This window comes from Pocillopora verrucosa, chromosome 11 (genome assembly GCF_036669915.1).
Source record: "Pocillopora verrucosa isolate sample1 chromosome 11, ASM3666991v2, whole genome shotgun sequence".
In the NCBI taxonomy this organism is placed as follows: domain Eukaryota; kingdom Metazoa; phylum Cnidaria; class Anthozoa; order Scleractinia; family Pocilloporidae; genus Pocillopora; species Pocillopora verrucosa.
The window spans coordinates 18,283,951-18,306,858 of NC_089322.1; the positions used below are offsets into that span (position 1 = coordinate 18,283,951).

The following is a 22,908-nucleotide window of genomic DNA, read 5'->3' on the forward strand; positions in this document are numbered from 1 at the left end:
AAGTGTTTTGGAACCAAGCAAGTAAGTAATCAAAGAAAGTTTTCGTTTGCACGTCCTGAACTCAATTCATCGCTCCGAGTTACGAGTCACAAACCTACCAAGATAAGCATTCAGTTCAATTTTCAAAAAGACTTTAAGCTATCTTGAAGCGTTGTACACATTTTCAGTTGCATTGCTTTGCAGTGGCTGACGAATGAAAGAAACCAATTTTATGGCTATTTCAATTAAAGATGAGCATCAGTAACTGAAGATTCTGACAGAGCGTAGCAATTTCATGAAAAATATACAGTTCATCGTTAAAATATTGAAGGTAAGTGGCTGGATTTTTTTCCTGTTATGTCAGCGCTGTAATTTTCCTCGACGGTCCTTGACTGTTGACTGATAGTGCAAATGATAGACTCTTGTTTTCGAGTTCTGGGAAATATGCACGCACGCTTCTATTTTCGTGGCGCGTGCAGTCAAAAAGCAATCAAAAGCTATCTCAATGCCCGATCTTGTTTGCGTTTTTAGACTTTGCCATCTGTCGGCCTTTCCTAACCGATCGAAGGCGGTGCTCAATGGATCGAATCTTCTATATCTTTCTTTTTATTCTGATGATATTTATAATTACGAGGTTTGTATTTCACTTCTCAAGGCTGACAAGATGATATCCCAGAAGGATCGACTCTGTTTTTTCATGCGTGATGTAATCTTCGGCATGGTTAAATCTCATGTCAACAACGGTGTCCTGTGTTTACAATGGTATGAAAGCATAGGTCGGTTACCTTAGCATCAAAACAATAACGCCTCGCCTTGTTAAAAGAGAGAATGTCCCTATACTTGCTGATTACTGTGTTCGCTTTCTTTGTCTTTTTATTTCTTTCTCTATACACGGTATTACACCCCAAAATATACATATTTTAGACAGCGTTTTCCCATGCTTTAGATGTAACTTCGAAACTCCACTTTATGACGGCCCAGTGGCAAGGGATTTCAGCTTATCTCGAGTCTTACACTTACTTTTTTACTCTGGTGTCACCGCAAATGTGAATGGGAAACAGACAGTTAATGGGATTACACACTTTCCTTAGTGAAAACTCGCTGAACGTCGCAATTCTGCCTCAGAAATCAATTGCTGGGCGGTAGCAACAACCCGCAGGATGTAAACGACGTATCGGCTGCAGCGATGTACAAGCTAAATTTTTCCCGTTAAATGTCTCCAATCTATGGTTTTTTTTCCATCAAGTCGATCATTAATTTGAACACAAAAAATTAAGGAAACTGTTCAGAATTTTGAGTTATAGCAACCCTCAAGAGTGTCGACCCGTTTAAGTCAAAGAAGAAAATTGAGGCAGGGCGAAAATTGATTCATGAAGTCATCTTGAAATCTTGTCTATGGCACTCTGAATGATCCAAATCAAATACAGGCTGGTCGGTACGAACATTTATCTTTATTAATTCTATTTTAAGGGTAATTAGCTACAATCAAATCAATATCGGTTATTTTAATTACAACCAACCTTAGCTGGTAAATACATACCGATAGCCAACTCTTAAATACCGTCAAGAAAAAATATTTTCTCTCGATACTATACTTGAGTCTTTTCATATCTAAATATAGATCATGTTTCACTAACTTACAGAATCAACTTGTTGCTAAACGTTCTGTGCAAAGGAAATGTTATCCAAACATTCACTAATAAGCTAGGCACGATTTCATTTAAATCATTTTCTAAAAATTTCTCTCTAAAATGTACAAAGAAGAAAAATACCTAGAACACTATCAGTGCACAATAACGTGCTTTCATTTTTCAGCCGGTCCAAGGATAAAAAAAATTATTAGAAAAGTTCTTCGATTTATTGGATCTACCTCGTGTAAATATATGAAATACAGATCATTTCATGCGCAGGTCACATTTTTGCAAGTATCTACTCGTAACCATTTTCTAAAATTTACAAACCTGTACATTCCTCGTAAAAATGATACTGAAAACACTAAACAAAAACAATGATTTGGAAACTTCGTCAAAATGCGCACATCTACCAAGTACAAATATAAAGGAGGAATGTTTGTTTTACCAAAAAAAAAAAAATTCAGATTAGAAAAACGAATGATTAGGAATTAGATAGTTTGCTTCGTTCATGAATTAGTCACCTTTTGATGAAAAAAATTAACAGAAAATAAGGTATAAAACAAATAGCAAACCAAAAAGATAAAGAAAAAATAAAAAACGACGAGAATGTTCAACAAAAACAAAACAGATGTAATGTACCTACAATTGAATAATTCAAAACCTGTGCACTAATTTCTCATCGCACAATTCAACAATGTATTTTACTCGAATATCAAAAATGGAGTCTGGAGTAATGTATTCAACATTTTTGCTGCTGTCGCTCAAAATTTTCAAAAAATATCGTCAATTTTCATAAATTATCGTAAATTTCCAATTGTCACCAGGCTATTAAATTAAAATTGCAGCATAAATAATTGCATTTGTCAGTCAGTAATTAACTTGAAATTTGCACACTATTTTTAAGATGGAATTTTTTTTTAAAGAAGGCAATAATATCTATCAATTCGATTCAAATTTCCGGAAGGCTTGGGTGACTTCTAGTGAATCAGTACACAAGGATCACCTTGCGCCACCCCCACCTTACTCCACCCCCCACCTTACCCTTCCTTCTCTTCAGGGGCGATAAAGTCATGCTGCGTTCGACATTATCTAGACTCAAGGACGTAAATTTGTTTTGTTTAACTTTTTAGAAGCCTTCGCCCGCTTAATGCTGAGAAATATCACAATAATAAAAATAAATAAATAAATAAATGATAAAAAAATGCAAATAGAACTTCAATGCGGACAAAACAAATTACACATTTTTCTAAGACTTCAGCCGCGTGTCTGTACGGTCTTTAACAGCCAATCATGGAGGGAGTAGTATTCAACATGAAATAGATACCTCAATGATCCTCGAGCTACTTATATTGTATTCTGTTGTTACAGCATTTTGACCTAAAGCGTGACCTGTTACTAACGGAACAGACACATGGCAAGGTGGAATTCAGTTGCTGATTAGAGATATTACTTAGAAAACAAGGTTATGGCTATGTATTCACCAAAACATTACTTTTTCACACAGGAGTGCTGGTCATACAGCTGTATCAGCAATATCATTCGCGTCAGTTTCTTCTCCTGTGTACTCAGGCACATTAATAGCAGAATCAGCCTCATTTCTTGGAGCCGTATCAAATTGATTTTCCAACTGACTCGCACAATGCGTCAGCCCAGCTCTCCTAGTAGCTTCTACCAGTCCTCTGATGGTGCTCCCCTCTTTTTCGCCAAATGCCTTGAGAAGGTTTTCAATTGGATTTTGCACTCCTTCCCATCCTCTGGACTCATCTTTAAGATCAAGTTCTTCGGCAATACTTTGCCAGTAAAAATAACCTAAATTAAGAACAATGTATAAAACTGTTTCAAGGAAACATCTTGATAGTTACAGGTTTAGAACTTTAAGGGAAAACTACACGCACCACTGTACACTGCATTTAAAGACAACTTGTTTAATTGATGGTGATTTCCTTATAAGCAAATGCCAAAATTTTAACACACGGATATCGGTCAACCCTTAAACTCCCAAGATCTCATTAGTAATTCTCCTTACTGTCTCTCATACGATTCCTATGATGTCAATTTGGAGAATGTAGTACTGGATCAACTACTAATCTCCAAATTTATATTTTTCTTTATTCTCATCCGTTCTATGCTTGATATTGTATTGATATTGTAAGGAGAAATTCTCTCTGTGTCACTCGTAAGAGGTAAAGGGTTAAGAGCTTCTGCCTACCTTCAATGTCTTTGCCACTCAGGTCATTCTTGATTTGCTTCTTTTCTTTAATCCTTAAATCTTTAATCGGGCGATCCAAGCCTAGAGCTAAAATAATAACGGAAGTAATAAAACAACTATGGTGATTAATAATGCCAACAGGACCGAGTGGAGTCCAATTCGGTCTGTAATCATACGAGTGATTGATAAAATCGAACGACCGCGAACAGACTTGGACCACAGGAAGTTAGGTTACTAAGCAATCAAAACTACGACAAAATTGGAGAAAGAAAATATACATCGGTTATATGTGTTCATAAAAAAAAACAACAACAACAGTTAACTTGGTGAAATGCGAGACAACAGCTTGTAACACAACAAAAAGAAAGAAACTCCTGCATTTGCGTATATACAATGAAAACTTGCATAAGATACCACATATATCACAAAAGTACGTATTGAACTGTTTAAGCAAACCTTTTTGTCTGTTGAGATCTTCTGAAGAAGGTTCAAGGGCATCCACCCCACCTGAATCCAATTGCTCTGAAAATTCAACAACAAAGCAGATTAAAGGTCCTGCTCTATTTCAAAAACCATTTTACACCTGCTTCATCAAAACTCTAAGAAAGTCGTGGGCATTTTACTTTCATCAATTACTGTTGTCAAAAGTAGACTCGCCGCAGTCTTTTAAAATCGGGTTCGAAGAAAGTAACTCGAAGTTTTTGATATTCTATGTCAACTTTCATCGTTATCTATAATACTTTTCAATGTGTAACTTGGTTACGGAGACATCTTTTAATAGTACCTAATTCGAATGCAAATATGTTTAAAAATCATACAGTACATGATAGAGAGATCCCTGAGGTTATCCCTACAAAAACGGCTTACTTACTATCTACTTTAAGTAGTAAATATATAGAAACATATAGTGTAGAGTACATGTCAGCCAAGATAAAAAAATCTGCACCTAAGAAATTATGTGTTGTTAACAAAACGACTCTAAAAAGAAAAAAAGAAGGACAGGCAACACAAACTCACCTAACTCATGCCTCGGCCCCGAAGAGAAAGTTTCCCTCGTGTCATGAGCATCCACACCACCTTCAGTTATCAACGGAATCGTTTGCTCGCGCAAAGCGATGTTCTCTTCTGTGTTATGTGTATTGACATCGCCTTCTGGCTGAGCTGGACGATTTCTTCGACTTCTTATTTTATAAATCCCTATGAAGCCTATGACCACTAGTACCGTGACTATCACCATGAGTAGAACCCAAGGCCACAGATTTTCAGAGATTGAATTTTCCTCTCGTGGCTGATTTGTTTTAGATTCTTCCAGCTTAGGACCATCTGGTGGTATCTCGTCATCCTTGTCATTGGTAGTGTTGTTAGGATGACCTCCTTTTGAGTCATTACCTTAAAAACAAAAATAAAGTGAACAATAATCAATTAAAATAAACAAAATATGAAAGCTTAGATCCAAATAAACAAACCATTCAGTTAGTACCAAAGATTGCAAAGAACTGAACTAAGCACACAAATTTCAAAAATGGATTGTCATCTGAAGGAGAAAAGTTTCTAATCCTTCATTCAAAGTTGTCTTACTAAGTATGGAAGCAAGTGGAAGAGAATCAACTTACTGAAGATAGGAGGAGTTTTAGGCAAAACTCGTTTTGGTGCACAAACGCGGTTATGCTTAGTTGTGCATGCCTGTATTTCGTCCTCGGTCATAGCATCACATTTAGGCGAACACTTATCACAGCCAACATCTTGGTGGTGATAATATCCTTCTTCACATCCGTCACAAGTGTGTCCAGAAAATATTGTACACTTTGTTATCTTTTTAGATCGTCCAGGTAAACAGTTGGAGTATGTATCACACCTTAAATAGAGGAAGGAAAATAGTGCCTTTAGGATAGAAAGCTTAAATACTAAAATGAACTAAATTTACTTTGAATAACAATAAATTTAAGAAGGTTTCATTGCAAAAGTTTACCAAAAGGCTTGTCGAAAAACTATCTTTGCATCCTTTTAGCCTCGTGTCGCGTTCTCAAAAGAGAGAAGCTGTTAACAATAACCCGCCTACGTGGTAAAATTGTGCTCTAACCATTATAGCGTGATAAGTTTAGTTTAAAGGAAACGAACGTAGAGAAAAGGAAATCAAAAAACGTGTTGTAAGAACAGGAGACAAAGAAGGAAAAGATAGATGAAGCGTTTGACAGGTTAATAAGCAGGATTTAGAGTGTAACGTTATGTACAATATTATAAAGAGAAACGTGACATAACACCAAACTTACTTTATGCACTCCTCCATCCCTGTGCTGTCCGAGTAATCATAGCCAGGAATGCAAGGTTGACATTCAGTGTTTTTGGTTTTTGTGCAAGGTTCTTTCAAACCAAACCCAAGGGTGCAGCCTGAGCAAACGCTGCATTTTTTACCGTCCCAAAAATAATTTTCTGGGCAATCACCGGCTGCGAACTAAAAAGAAATAAAAAATAAATAAATAATAAATAAATAATTAAATAAAATAGAAAATGATTAAGTAGGTAAATAGATAAATTATTATATAAATGAATAGATAGTACGAGTATCAATCTGGCACAATACCGAGATGCTTGATCAGCTTTCAGATATAATGGGCTTTGCTTTGATGTGCTGGGCTTTGCTTCTACCAGCCGCATTCTCACGTAAATTTTCAGCCATTTTGTTTGTAAACTCGACATTCTATTTTTGCTAAATGCCCCGGCAACTTAGAACAAACGTAACGAAATTTAAAAACTTAAAAAAATTTTTGTCGGACTACGGCTTCGATTATTTTGTTGAAGTGACACAGTCTGGGGCATTTATTTAAACAAGTTGTTACATCTATTCAGATGGTAATATTAGAGCTTGGTTAGCCTACGTGTAGCTGTACCCTCCCCCTTACTCTTAAACTCCCAGAAGTGATTAACATGAAACTTCTCCCTAGATTATCCATACATTATTCCACAAACAGGTTATGAGAATATTCAAACTTATCAGGTAAAGTTGCTATCTTGATCTAGCACCGAGTTCTCATAACTAATTTTCAAGGAAATGTGTAGCAGCTAGTGGGGATCTTGGGATCTTGGGAGTTAAAGGGTTAAGGTGAAACGGGAGCGAGGGAACTTCTATGAAAACCTGACACTGATCGTGACTGTGATGTCTCGATATATCAAGCCGCACCGGATATCGATCGCCTCTCTTCACTTAAAGAAACTGTCCAGTATATTTACTGTGCCGCCCGTTAAACCTTTCATGGAAGACCAGGTGCACTATCTCAATGAACTTGGGCCAAGAGGATTTTCCGCCTTCGACTTTCGGTGCTGCGAATCTCATGTTTCTTGCAGCGATCCCATCGACTGAGAAATGAGTCGCTCTTTCTTCAAACGTGCAGCCCAACTATCTCTTAAAGAAATCTGTAAACCTTGAGATTCTGTGGCAAATGATCCAACTTTTTTAGACAACCGTGGCACTGTCTACATTTAAATGTAAGCAGAAACCGCGTGGACGTTGAATGAAATCTGGTTTCGTGTAAGCACGATGCTAATCGAACAAATATCGCCTATTTTTTTTCTATATCATGAAAACAAAGTATGCAATTGAACGCGGATAATAAATTGCAAATTTGCCCGAAATAGTGGAAAATGACTTCACTTGAATCGTTGTTTACTTCGATTACCGTTCTGGCTAGCAATGAAGAAGTATTTTCAAGTTACATAATTTTGCATAGATTAGAGTGACGTCATTGAATAGGTTAGTGTCAGGTTTTCGTTCGGGGGGGAGGGTACGGCTACACGTAGGCTAGAACTCGGCCACAACGGAGTAGTAACCAAGCGTTAAGTTCTAAGTCACGACCCTGTTTTTTTCTCGTAAAATAACATTTGTTTTGAAATGTCATTCGTGCTATGTAATCCCTTGAAGTGCGAAGTGCATGAGAGTTTGAAAAAGATAATCCGACTGAGGCTTTTATCGGCTGTAATCAAACCCCTAATCGTATATTATTGAAGTGTCACTTTACAAGATTCAGATAAGCCAACAGCTTGGCACCAAAGTGGAGTCAATATTTGTCCTTCCGGGAAGTCTGTGATGTAGTCTCGCATAAGAAAAACACATAACACATAAAACACATAAAACACATCTCAAGAGTACTTAGAACTTTTCTGGGATGTGCTTACGAAGCATATGTCTATTTGCGGTGCTAAAAAACTCTATTGGCCGACAACAACACGGCAAAATGACGCAAATTTCCAACAGAGGCCAGCAATGATAGAATAAACAAATGTCCGCAGTCGATACGTTCCTACAGCAAAGCATTATGACGCCCTACTCACGAGGAAATTGCATCAGCCAAGCATGTTAAAGCTTTCATCCCACGCATTCTTGTGTGGCCTAAATAACTGTCAATTTGAGACTGATGTTAACTTCTAAGCAAAGAAACGATGTATTACCTCAAACGCTGGATTTTATGATTCTATAACGTTGACCATTTAATTCCTTGCAGAGATTAACATCTTTTTTTTTCCTTACGATTCCGATATTTTATCTTGCAAACGCAAACAAAAACGAAATAAAATTAACAAAGGGACTCGATTAAAAAAACTTCTGGTGACATGTTTTGTCTGCGCCGCGTGATCTTGGTATCGGCATTAGTATCGGAAAGTCATTAGGGAGTCTAAGAAACGACGACGGCGACGCCGTGGACAACGTCGGTTAAAAATGAACTTATATTTTACCCAGGAATCTCGCGATGCTCTCAGGGTATTTAGTTTGTTTCTCACTGTAAAAACTATCTCGAAACTGATTATGGTACACAACGTCGAAATAGATACAGAAGTTTAAAATATCAGCCGTCGTCGTTCACGTTCACCAGACAACGCAAAGTTTGGTCATTTCAAGTTGATGTTTTGCAGAAGACGCGAAGAAATTTACAAATACGTAGAACGTAAAGAGTGCAGCCATTGGTCCGCTGCTTTTAAGCCTTTTGTTTAGTGACGTTCCCGTTGACCTCGCCGTCGTGGTTTTCTTACATTCTCTGCTGGATAAGGGTTTTATCAGTGATATCTAATTTTCTTTTTTAAAAGCGATGCTCTTTCAAATTAAAACGCCCCATCAATGAAAAACGGTATCAGTTTAACGTATTATGAACTACTGTCTTAATTTTAAGGGGTCTAATGTACTTACCGGTAAAATTTACCTTAAGCAATAATCAAGCGAACAAGTAGTTTGCCTTCATCACTCAACCGTAAGCCGGAGACATAAACACACCTACGATTATAGCCTACTCATAATCTTATTTCTGGCACGCAAGCCGTTATTGGTTTTTTTTTTTAGTTAACTCGGTCTTGTATGCCCTTTTTGAGAGTTGATTAATTTTTATAATTTGTTAGTATGCTCAGCAGAAACGGTTATAGGCTTTCCCAAGGAAATAACTACTTTGCGAAACCTTTTGTAAACTTGTGTAATGCAATTTTCTTTGATTGTTTTGTCTACCGCTCATAGAAATTCGCTTTGTGTCCAAGAAAACCGTCTTTCACCGGCTGAGACAACGCAGACCGAGATTGTTTGTTGCAAGAGTACTTTTCAAGATGATAGTGACTTCTATTTAACCTTGATCTAATTGATGGTTATCAATTGCCCCTTTAGATGAAACACGTCTACTCACCGACACTCACGGATAAATCAGTTTTCAGATGTTTCTATATATTTATTAAATAAAGAGAAACGATAGTCACCCATTTTTTAACTACTAAGGCACGCCGTGATTCTTGTCCGTTGTACTTGAACGAATGGAACTGACGAAGAATTAGCAGTTGGAAAAGATTGACATTTTATCAACTTACTTGATACAAGTGGATTAGAAAGAAAATATCGATCTAACAAACAAGGATAAACTAAAATACAAAAACTATCCAAGTCTAGCTAGCTTTTGCTATGACTGACTTGGAGAGGAACCAAACAGAAAGGAATCTTTTGTTATGTATTTCCGTTCTCTCAAAATAGTGATATAGTAATGAGCCATAGAGCCCCTTGTGCGAGAATCGAGGTTTCAACACCTTCGTGTTTAAGTTCGGAAATAATCTTGGGAAAGAAATTACTTGTCAATCAAGAAAAAAAATCATCATTTCAAATAAACGATGCATAAGTTACCAAACTAAGCAGAGATTTGAGAATGCTCACAATAGCGATAGTCCCTAGTGACAAAACCATGGATTGAAAATATTATTGAATTGGATCCTCTGGCGCCACGGCGTCACCTGCTGAAAATGAGCAGTTCTTGCCAAACAAAGCAATGGCGGGTTTTTGAGAATGGTGTCTACCCTATCACGTGAACGTTCAACTGAAATATGCATCACCCATTTCACAATGTGCAACCATGAAACGTTTTGTGGGATAATTATGTGACCAAGTATACACTTTTTATATGCGATACCAAAGAAAGTGATAGAATAAACACCTAAAAATATAATACTGATAAATACTTAAGATGCTAAGATGCCCACAGACCCATAGTTTCAATGAAATCCAGCCGATTGTAATGCAAAGTAACTCACCGCCATCTAGCGCAGTTGGAGACATAATCAATTTGAATGTTAGTTACTTACTGCAGATGTTAAAGTTGAAAGAAGAGCAAAACACGTAATTTCCAACATCCTACTTTCCTACGAGTTGAGGCGATTTTCAAGTCTCACAAAAATACGAGAAATTTCCGGTTGGGCAGTAGAGTGGTATCTGTCGCACACGAGACACTGAGAAGGCTGGTCATTTCGAGGGTCTTGTTTATAAAGGATCCGGTATCGAGTTGCATGTTGGGATACGGCACTCCCTCAATATTTGCATCCTTAATTAGTCATAACCGATGAAGTCGCAAATTTCCTCTTTTCAGACTGAGAAAGAGGGAAATTATTTATTAGAAAAAATTTTCGCACGACATGAACAATTTTCGAGGGTACGTTGGTGTTACAATATATGAGGGTTTGCTCGGTCACAATTACTAGTTCTAGACCGAAAGTAAAGTTTGACACGAAGCCGCTTTGTGCCAAACGTTATAAACAGCCGGGTCAAACATTTCCTGTTAGTTGAAAGCTATTCAAAATTAATCAGTGACAGGAGGTCATTAGTCCTGCCGACAAGTCTTGTTGTAAACCTTTTCAAACCCAGTGAAATGGTGTTTTTTAAAACAACTTGGCGCCATCATATATCTCATATCGGCTCATAGCATTAATTAAAGGGATTTATACACACGTCTTTCGGTCCATGGCTGACCTTCATCTTACAACTATATACTACCTACTACTGCGTAGTATTTACAAACAAGTCTCATCAAAATAGCGCGCTTCATTTTCTCGCTGTTTGTGGTGGTCATCGTAAAGGTTAAACATTGTTAATATGTCATTCAATAGACTTAGGAATCCAGCTCTCTATAGCCACCTTGCGATTGATGATATAGATTTAAATTTTATGTTTCCTCTTTAAGCAACCAATTATTATCCAATAGAGAGCCGTTTTGAAGCGATATAATTTTAGATTTGAAAACCCGTCCAACTATTGACATTAAGGGTCACTCAAACATTATATGCATTCTTTCGCTGCATTCTTGTACATTCTAAAGAGCGCGTTCTTTTAAAATAGTCTATCTGTATTGTTAACCGAGGACTACAGTTAATTGTTATGTATCACCTAAATATAAATGTCAGAGCACCATGAATTGTGTTACCAACATAAGTGAACAAGTAGTGAAGTGTTATGTTAAAGGAATATCATGATTTAACTTTATAGAGGGAAAAAACCAACCTACTGTGACTGAATCTCAAGAAAATGAATGTTCATATACAAATGGATTTACTCACCAATAGTGGTGTGAATATTGTTATGAATGGTACGAAGAAAAGAACGTCACACTACTCAAACATATCAATTTCTGGCAATTGACTTAAACCCTCGAACACTGCCGATTTAACACGACGAAGGTGAAAACTATTATCTATCCGTTAATTGGGGATTAGACAACGTGTGGTCATCAGGAAAAGTACGGCACAGTCCTTAGCACGTGCGTATATAGAGAGAGTTAGTCAGAGTAAGGTGTCAGACAGGACGCCTTTAATTTGCCATACTTGACTAAGTTTAAAAAAAAATCCTGTACGGACAAACAGTTCACGTGTACTAGGAATGGTTCTTTTATTGGGTTCATATTAATCGGCTACAAATTTCCTGTATCTAACTGTGTCTATTCTAAGGTGTTAATGTACCTATCGGCAACATTTATCTATCAAGTAACAACAAACCGAGCAATCCTTTTCGTTATCATAACCTATCAATGTTTATTTTGTGCCAGCGACCTAACTACCCTTTCCTTAATGCAAATTTATATTAAATGGCACAGCGGCGATGAAGAAATGCTTGCTCAGCACCGTCGAATGTTATTTTGGCGCACCCGAGAATGTTCCCACCTGACAATCAAAAAAATTTTTGTCATAATAGTGTCCCCTCGCAAAGTGCTATCGGAAATAGCTTGAACATTCTTGACTAGCTTTCAGACTGAACGTATCTTACGCATTGTCAATGTGAATAAGACCAATTAATGTTCTATTTGTTATCTGGATCATGACAGCACTTTGTTCTATAAAATGTTGTAATCTGCCAAAACGGCACCTCCGAGAAAAAAAGGTTGTTATTTTAACACATGCACTTAACTTTCTTTTTGCCTTTGTTTATAAAACCCAACCAAAAGGTGATTAATAATGTTCGCAGATATGCATGCCTTTCACACTAATTGGACCCTAAAAAACATTTCTCATGCTATCGCAAACAATTAGTATGCTAATTAAATCGACTGCAACTAGTCACTGGCTGTTTCTAACATCTCTGAGTCCAATGTTTGTTGATATCATCAGATTATGTTCGATTCCCTTGCATTCATAATTTAGTTGAATTGAAAACTACATGTGATTTAATCGATTTAACCCAATTACTGAGCGACTAGGTTAGAAATTCTATTTGAAGAAAATATATACAAAACACTTATCTGAAGGAAAACATATTAATTCCGTGAACAGACAGGAACTCAAAAAACTATTTACCTTTGTCAAATGCACAAAGGAGCAAACAAACAAACGAACAAGCTCAACAAAAACGGAAATGATATTTCAGTGCTTGCTCTTTGTTATCAGACTTTGTTCGCAAAAAAAGTCCAGCAATATTTGCGCAACCCGAATACGAAATAAAATTAACAAGGAACTCGATAAGAAAGCATCTAATGACATGTTTAGTCTGCGTCGCTTGATCTTGATATCTGCACCCGCATCGGAAAGTCGTTGGGGAATTTAGGTAACGACGACGGCGACGCGGTGGACAACGTCAGTTAAAATTGAATTTATATTTTACCCACGAATCTCGCGATACTCTTAGGGTATTTAGTTTGTTTCTCACTATAAAAGCTATCTAGAAACTGAATATGTAACACGGCGTTGAATTTGAAATATAATTTTAAAAGACAGACAACGCAAAGTTTAGTTATTTCGGATTAATGTTTTGTAGAAGACGCGAAGAAATTTACAAATATTAAGAACGAACGTGCGCAGCCATTGTTCAGCTGCTACTAAAGCCTTTTGTTCGGTAACGTTCCCGTTGCCGTCGCCGTCGTGGTTTTCTTACGTTCCATGCTGGATACGTGTTTTATCCGGGATGAAATTTTTTTTCCAACACCTAAGCTGTTTCAAATTAAAACACCCCATCAATGAAAAGCGGTATCAGTTTGTACGTATTGAGAAATACTGTCAAAATTTTAAGGGATTTTATGTCCTCACCGGTAAATACTTACCTTAAGCATTAATTACGCGAACAATTAATTAGTTTGCCTTCATCACTCGACAGTGCGCCGGACACATAAGCACCCACGGTTATAGCCTCGTAAAATTCTATTTTTTGTACTCAAGCCGTTATTTTTTATTTATTTTATTTTTTAAATTTTTTTTTAACTTGACTCTGTCTTGTCTGCGCTTTTTTAAGGCTCATTAATTATGTAATTTGTAAGTATACTCAGCAAAAACGGTTATAGACTTTAGATGAAACACGTCCACTCGCCGACACTCAGGGATAAATCAGGCACTGTTTACAGAGACGCAGTTTCATTTGTATCCGCATCGGTTGTAATTCTCGTTGTAAACCTTTTCAAACTCAGTGAAATGATGTTTTTTAAAACAACTTGGCGTCATCATATATCTCATATCAGCTCATAGCATTAATTAAAGGAGTTTAAGAACACGTGTTTCGGTCTATGGCTGACCTTCATCTTACAACTATATACTACCTACTACTGCGTAGTATTTACAAACAAGTCTCATCAAAATAGCGCGCTTCATTTTCTCGCTATTTGTGGCGGTCATCGTAAAGGTTAAACATTGTTAGCATGTCATTCAATAAACTTAGGAATCCAGCTCTCTATAGCCACTTTGCGATTTATGTTATAGATTTAAACCTTATGTTTCCTCTTTAAGCAACCAATAATAATCCGATAGAGAGCCGTTTTGAAGCGATATAATTTTAGATTTGAAAACCCGTCCAACTATTGACATTAAGGGTCACTCAAACATTACATGCATTCTTTCGTTGTATTCTTGTACACGTAAATGGTGAGACAAAACACGGCTGACGCATGATAATGCGGCGGTCAAAAACCTTATAAAATTGTTTCCCCATCTGATAAGACCTCCTACCTTCAGAAACTTTTAAAACGTACATAATTCGTATCTTACAAATAGAGAGCCAGGCATAGAAAGCTGTCGGACAGGAAACCTTAAATTTGCCATAGTTTGGAGAAAAAAATTCCTGTATCGACAACAGTTCACGTGTACTAGGAATGATTTTTTTATTGGGTATATATTGATCGTCTAAAAATTCACTGTACCTGATACTATATGCAACCTTCACTCGTTGTTTTTGATCTGTTCATTCTAAATATTTGTGGCGTTTCCGGTTCCAATATCAAGAACTACCCACTTTTTTTTCTTGAGATAATACTGAGTTACTTTTCTGCTATTTTTAGGATCTTTAGAAGGAAAGCTTAGAATAACAGTTTTCGGGAAAGGGACAGCGAAGACGGCTTAGCCTTGAGAAGATTTGTAAATGTCATCAAAAAAACCTGCCGGCGACAAAGCTTCTCAAGAAAAAGTCGCTGTTAATTATAAACATGTCCCATCGACATGCTTAACTGAAGAGCGCGTTGTTTTAAAATAGTTTATCTGTATTGTTAACCGAGGAATACAGTTAATTGTTATGTATCACCCAGAGCATCATGAATTGTGTTACCAACATAAGTGAACAAGTGGTGAAGTGTTATATTAAAGGAATATCATGATTTAACTTTATAGAGGGAAAAAACCAACCTGGCTGTGACTGAATCTCAAGAAAATGAATGTTCATATACAACTGGATTTACTCACCAATAGTGGTGTGAATGTTGTTATGAATGGTACGAAGAAAAGAACGTCACACTTCTCAAACATATCAATTTTTCTGGCAATTGAATTAAACCCTCGAACACTGCTGACTTAACCACGACGAAGGTGAAAACTATTATCTATCCGTTAATTGCGGATTAGACAACGTGTGGTCATCAGGAAAAGTACGGCACAGTCCTTAGCACGTGCGTATATAGAGAGAGTTAGTCAGAGTAAGGTGTCAGACAGGACGCCTTTAATTTGCCATACTTGACTACGTTTAAAAAAAATCCTTTACGGACAAACAGTTCACGTGTACTAGGAATGGTTCTTTTATTGGGTTCATATTAATCGGCTACAAATTTCCTGTATCTAACTGTGTCTATTCTAAGGTGTTAATGTACCTATCGGTAACATTCATCTATCAAGTAACAACAAACCGAGCAATCCTTTTCGTTATCATAACCTATCAATGTTTATTTTGTGCCGGCGACCTAACTACCCTTTCCTTATTGCAAATCTATATTAAATGGCACAGCGGCGATGAAGAAATGCTTGCTCAGCACCGTCGAATGTTATTTTGGCGCACCTCAGAATGTTCCCAGCTAATAATAAAAAAAAATTTTGTCATAATAGTGTCCCCTCGCAAATTGCTACAGGAAATAGCTTGAACATTCTTGACTGGCTTTCAGAAAACGTATCTTACGCATTGTTAATGTGAATGAGACCAATTAATGTTCTATTTGTTATCTGGATCATGACAGCACTTTGTTCTATAAAATGTTGTAATTTGCCAAAACGGCGCCTCCGTGAAAGAAAGGCTGTCGTTTTAACACATGCACTTAACTTTCCTTTTGCCTTTGTTTATAAAACCCAACCAAAAGGTGATTAATATTGTTCGTAGATATGCATGCCTTTCACACTAATTGGACCCTAATAAACATTTCTCACGCTATCGCAAACAATTAATATGCTAATTCAAACGATTGCAACCAGTCACTGGCTGTTTCTAACATCTCTGAGTCCAATGTTTATCGATATCATTAGGTTATTTTCTATTCCCTTGCATTTATAATTTGATTGAATTAAAAATTATATGTGATTTAATCAATTTAACCCAATGACTGAGCGACTGGGTTAGAAATTCTCTTTGAATAAATTATATACAAAACATTTATCTGAAGGAAAAAATATGAGTTCTGTGAACCGACAGGAACTCAAGAAACTACTTACCCTCTTCAAATGCACAGAAGAGCAATCAAACAAATAAACAAGCTCATCAAAAACGGAAATGATATTACATTGCCTACTCTTTGTTATCAGACTTTGTTCGCACAAAAAAATCCAGCAATATCTGCGCAACGCGAATGCGAAACAAAAATAACAAAGGGACTCAATTAGAAAGCTTTTAATGACATGTTTTTTTTCTGTGTCGCGTGATCTTGATATCGGCACCCGTATCGGAAAGTCATTATGGAATTGAAGAAAGGACGACGGCGACTCCGTGGACAACGTCAGTTAAAATTGAACTTATATTTTACCCACGAATCTCGCGATACTCTTAGGGTATTTAGTTTGTTTCTTACTGCAAAAACTATCTCGAAACTGAATATGGAACACAGCATTTAATTTGAAATAGTAGTATAAAAATTTAGCCGTTGTCGTTCGTGTTCGCCAGACAACGCAAAGTTTGGTTATTTCGGGTTGATGTTTTACAGAGGAAGCGGAGAAATTTACAAAGATTTAGAACGAACGTGCGCAGCCATTAATATTGTTCAGGTGCTCATTAAGCGTTTTGTTTGGTGACGTTTCCTTTGCCGTTGCCGTTGTGGTCTAACATTCTCTGCTGGATACGTGTTTTATCAGCGGTGGGAAAATTTTTTTTTCAACAGCGATGCTTTTTCAAATTAAAACACCCCGTCGATGAAAAGCGGTATCAGTTTGTGCGTATTCTGAAATACTGTCTTCATTTTAAGGGGTTTCAAGTTCTTACCGGTAATATTTACCTTAAGAAATAATTAAGCGGACAATTAGTTTTCCTCCGTCACTCAGCCGTGCGCCGGACACATTAACACTCACGATTACAGCCTCTCGAAATCCTATTTCTGGCAAGGAAGCCGTTATTTTTTTTCCTCGGTCTCGTCTTCGCTTTTTACGGCTGGTTAATTTTTGTAATTTGTTAGTATGCTCAGCAAAAACGGTTATAGGCTTTCCCAACTACTTTGCCTGAAAACCTGTTGAAAACTTAAGGTGTCAATCGCTCTTTGTATTGCAGTTTTCTTTGATTTTTATGTCTACCGCTCGTAAAGAGTCAAGAGCCGCAAGTTTCCAAGCTCTCTTGCCGAAATCCTTTGTCGTAAACCCGTTGCGGGTCCTAGAAGACCGCTTTTCATTGGCTGAGACAATGGCCACCGAGACTGTTTGCCGCAAGAGTACTTTTAAAGATGACAATGATGTCTTTTCAACCTTGAAGCTAACTGATGGTTATCAATTGCCCCTTTAGATGAAACACGTCCACTCGCCTACACTCACGGATAAATCAGTTTTCAGATGTTTCTATATATTTATTGATTACTGTGGCGGCCATCGTAAAGGGTAAACAAATTGGTTATTTATCATACAATAAGCTTAGGAATCTCTCTATAGCCACTTTGTGATTGATGTTATAGATTTAAATCTTATGTTTCCTCTTTAATCAAATTTTAGATTTGACAAAAAGTAGATACCGGACCCCCGACCAATTTAATTTGACATCAAGGGTTCGCTCAAGCATTACATGCCTACTTTCGTTGCATTCTTGTACGCGTATATGGAAAGACAAAACACGGCTGACGCATGATAAAGCGGCGGTCAAAAACCTCACACAATTGTTTCCTTATTTAATTAGACCTCCTATACCTTCAGACGCTTTTAAACGTACATAATTCTATTAGAAATGTACCAAATTGATTGATTTTCTCGTGTGAGAAGGACTTAAGACAAATTGTGCTGCCGTCATCAACTTTTTATCTTTTTTAGTACGGCTGCGTCGACTAACAACTCTGGTTAGACACGTTGAGATGTATAGCGTTACCTTGACAATGACCATAAAACATACTAAAGAATCTAGTTTTCTTCAACATCTAATGATTTCCTAGATGATATATCCAAGAGAAGTCGTGCTTTGTGATTTGCTTTCCACTATCGTATTCAAAACACTTGAGCACATATGCAAATACAGTTGGACTTTGACTTTACTACGACAGGCGATGATAAGCCTTTCTGTATAAGCATTCCTTGAACGGAAAGATAATGCAATAAAAAGTAGAGAATGGAGAGCTCTCTGGCAATCAAAGCCACATCCATTTAAAGTTGATACGTTTCGGATGGGCAAAGTCGAAAAGATGCTAAATGACAAATTTAAATTCAGAAAACAATTGGTTTATTTGAAGCTGAAATAACTAATCCCTTTCGTTTTAGTCTATTTTCTCAATTCCCGTTCATTTTATCCTTCAACAGGCCGTTGAAATCGAGGAATTTAGGCATTGTTTCCGATCTGTTCATTCGAAATATCATGTGGCGTCTCCGATTCCAGTATCAACAACCACCCACTTCCTTTTCTCAGTTGTGAAAAAATTGTTATGTATTGCCAAAATATAAATTTCAGAGAATCAAGGACTGTGTTACCAACATGTGTAAACAGGTAGTGAAGTGTCATACCTAAAGAACATCGTGATTCAACTTTGTAGAGGTAGAAAACCAACCTGGCTGTGATGAATCTCAAGAAAATAAATGTTTACATGCAACTGGATTTACTCACCAACAGTGATGTGAATGTTGTTATGAATCGTACGAAGAAAATAACGCCACACTTCTCAAACATATCAAACATGCCAATTGAATTAAATCCTCTAACACTGATGACTTAACCACTACGAAGGTGAAAACTATTATCTATCCGTTAATTGCGGAACGACGATTTGTGGTCATCGGGAAAGTACGGCACAGACCGTTGCACGTGACTGTCGAGTATAGTATATAAGAATAGTATATATATTATGTAGTCAAGTATCTGCCATACTTGACTAAGTTTGGGAAAAAATACCCTGTAAGAACAGACATTTCACGTGCGCTAGGAATGATTCTTTTATTGGGTATATATTGATCGTTTACACATATGTACCTAATATCACATGCAACCTTGAAATTGTGAATAGGGACCGAGAGTACTAAGTAAACCATTGAAATTGTCCACGTTTTATTTCATACGACTTTTGCCTCAGAGTAATTGCTTTGGAAATTCGACTTCGATGGACACACTCCAAGTGTTTCAGGGGCCATAAAAATTGGATTAAAAAACAGGAAATTCAATTTCCTGTTTTTTTCTTATAATTTTTTCATAAAATTTTCTAACCGGATGACTTAATAGAATCGTACGTTCCCGCATAAAGTGGAGAGAGAGGAATCAATCTTTATAAGAAGGAAAATACAATTCATTACGTCCGTTTACGGAATGATGATCTAGAATAATTCTAGCTTTGTCGAGACATCTCAAGAATCAGTGTAATTTAGCTGAGAACAGTGCTAAGCTATAACAATACTTAAAAAGTGTTTAACGCCCTCACAGCTTGATGAGACCCGTATCAAAATCCATTAAATTCTCATCTAGATACGAACCTTACTACTCACGATGAAAACCTCTCACAACAGTTCTGTTATTCAGTGAAGCTGCTGAATCGCAGAAAAACGGTACCAGTGTGCACTCTGAATTAACAATGTCCATTTATAAGGTGTTAATGTTCCTTTTAGTAAAATTTATTTAACAAGAAGTAACAATAAACTGAGCAATCTTTTTGTTGTCATAACTTATCAATGTTTATTTGACGCCGGCGACCTTACCACTCACTCTTAATTGCAAATCTATATTTGAAAAAGACATATATGGCACAGCGGCGTCGTAAGGCGCAAAAGCCACCACCCCATAAATGAAAAATAGTTTTGTCATAACATCGTCACCTTGAAAAATCTCGATTAACTTTCAGAATACATTTCTTATGTATTTTTTAATTACCCTCAGCAAATATTTCATTTTTAAACATTGCACTGCTAAGCTCTGAGCTTTTTATATAAACATTAATGCTGCTATAGAAGCCATTGAAGTGGAACCTAGCACACGATGAATGATGTCTTTGACTTTCTCCTGAGGTAGAATTTACGCATTCTTGGGGCAATTATGAGGAATCTATGCGGATCAGACCTTTTAATGTCCTATTTGTTATCGGGATCACGACAGCTCTTTTTTTAATTAAAATGCTGTAATTTACTTAAATGGCGCCTCCGAGGAAAAAGGGTGGCCATCTAAACACAGGCACTTAACTGTCCTTTTGCCATTGTTTATAAAATACTGCCAAACAGTGATTAATATTGTTCGCAGATTTGCATATCTTTCATGCTAATTGGACTCTAATGAGCGAGGCCATTTCTCGCGCCATCTTAACCAGTCACTGATATGCTAATTAAACTGATTGCGACAAGACACGCAAGTCCATTCGCGATTGAATCTTGTCTTTTATATGTCGGGTTTAACCGATGTGAGGAATTGTAGCTACTTATTTTGTTTCGTTCTGTTTGTTTATAATTTCGGCGACAATAAGTTATACACTGTCTTTAAAATGCACAATTTTTGTCAGAGGGAACGACCTCTATCGCTTGTGATCGATCAACAATAAGGTAACGTAACGAAACGTAAACACCTTAAGAAAAGTATCTACAACAACTGAGTAGGTAATCACTGAAGTGAAGAAGGGTCCTCGATACTAAAAATAGTGTGGATTATGTAAGCATTTACGGGCTCTTTTTACCTTCTCTGAGTCCCATGTAAATCGATATCATTAGGTTAACTTTCGATTCCTTTGCAATCATAATTTGAGAGAATTTTAAATTGCATTTGATTATGTCAATTTAACCAAATTACTGAGCAACTGGGTTAGACGGAAAATATCGACAAAACACTTTCCTCCGGGAAAAATATTGATCCCGAGAACAGACAGGAACTCAAGAAATCATTTGCCTTGTCAAATGCATAAAGGAGCAAACAAACAAACAGTGATGGTCTAAACAAGGTAAATTTTAGCCGTAAAACGGGGAAAGCATTTAGCCGTTAGGCGTGACAAATTTTACCCGTTATTCTTAAAAAAAAAGGTACAGAAAGAGGTTAATCGTTAGCTGTAAAATAGCCAAAATTTTAACCGCAAGGCGTAAAGCCATCACTCCACTGCGGAGATCGTCATAAGAGTGAAGTCATGTCAACGATCATTAGGCACTTTGGCCATGTGCGAGGAATGAAAATAACGTGCAGACCGGCGAAATACCTGTGTAAGAATGCGCAAGTCTATCGTGGTTTTCAGCAAACTGCTTTGTAGTCTTTAACACACATTTCCTTCTATTTGTGGCTTGATAAACAGAATGAGTAATTTAATTTCTGTTTGCATTGCGAGTCCGATCGATTCGATCGCCGCGGCGTCTAGATTTCCAGGTTCAAGATTGTGATTTTATTTGAAGCAAGGAAATTTTAGGCACGCCGCTTGTGAATTCAAGCATAAAAAGATTCTCTCGCACATCTTTTTTAAAATTACGCCGAACGAAGAATAAAAAAAAATTAAGCGGTTTTTTAACTTTGCAAAACGAAGTTATTGGCTCATTTACTATTTTCTAGCTGAACAACCTTTAAACACGTCACTGTTTATGATCCTCAAACCCTTATCAATAGACTTTTGTGGTTTATGAAGGAGTTTAGCGTGAATTGAAACCGCCTCTGATTGTTGTTTAATGCAGTTTACTGAGTTCTACTTTAATATAATCCTAAATTACCCCCCGTTTGTTTGTTCTTATCGGCAAAGTCGTTGCGAAACACGCTCAGTTGCACGAGTTACTCGCGTTAAAGCAGGGAAAATGATAAAGAGGAAATTGTGCTGTAGTCATCAAGTTTTACGTTGCTAGAGTTAAATGCAACAACATCGACTTACGAGCAAATTAAAGGAATTCTAGTTTTTGACCTTATACGTACCGTTATCTTAACGATAGTCACAAAGTAAAGAAGGCTTCTCAGCATCTTCTGACCGCTTAGTTATAAAGGAAGACTTAACTTCAGCGAAGAGCTTGCGATTACTGTTCACACGTGTGCTCAAATACATAAGTTGGGCGAGGCAAGACAACGGCAACCAATGGGAAGGCGCCACATCCCTAGAAACAGACGAGAACTGCTGCTCGCCGGTTTCTATGGAATAGCGTGACCGGGTGAAAGAAGGCAACTGTCTGCGCTGGCAGGGGAAGTTGTGCATGTAATACTTCCGTTAGACTTCAAGTGAGAGATTTTAGGTATTTTACCGTTTTGACAGTAAACTAAAATATATAGAAATACCTACAATGTTGTACATGCAAGAGCAAATATCAAAACAAGAAAGCAAAACTGCGAAAATAATTTATGCCACGACAGGCGGAAACCTAAAACCTTGAAATTGATTTTTTATCACAGCATAAATTATTTTCCTAATAAACATATCGCAAACATAAATACCAATGCTTGCGTATTTCATTTATGTTTCCTCTAGGCAATACGCAGTTTGTGAGATTATTATTACTATTATCATTATTGTTAGAGAATATGTTTTTTTTCAT

The 22,908-nt window shown here is 36.9% G+C and overlaps 1 protein-coding gene across 7 annotated transcripts in view; it reads right to left on the bottom strand.

Moving 5' to 3' along the window:
- Positions 1-1,424: 1,424 nt before the first annotated feature.
- The window catches only part of LOC131777257 (tumor necrosis factor receptor superfamily member 16-like), a 28,464-nt gene continuing 6,980 nt past the window's right edge, over positions 1,425-22,908 (bottom strand). For 3 of the 7 annotated variants that reach the window (XM_066174299.1, XM_059093518.2, XM_059093519.2), the window contains exons 2-7: positions 6,093-6,274; positions 5,436-5,677; positions 4,840-5,211; positions 4,279-4,344; positions 3,823-3,909; positions 1,425-3,422 (exon numbers count right to left, since the gene is read on the bottom strand). In XM_066174299.1, coding sequence (XP_066030396.1) covers positions 3,127-3,422; positions 3,823-3,909; positions 4,279-4,344; positions 4,840-5,211; positions 5,436-5,677; positions 6,093-6,274 — 1,245 coding nt within the window. In that variant the 3' untranslated portion in view covers positions 1,425-3,126. Of the gene's footprint in view, positions 3,423-3,822; positions 3,910-4,278; positions 4,345-4,839; positions 5,212-5,435; positions 5,678-6,092; positions 6,275-10,419; positions 10,520-13,634; positions 13,740-19,051; positions 19,183-22,297; positions 22,518-22,908 lie in introns of those variants that run through there. The other 4 variants (XM_066174298.1, XM_066174296.1, XM_066174300.1 and 1 more) reach the window with 4 other exon arrangements.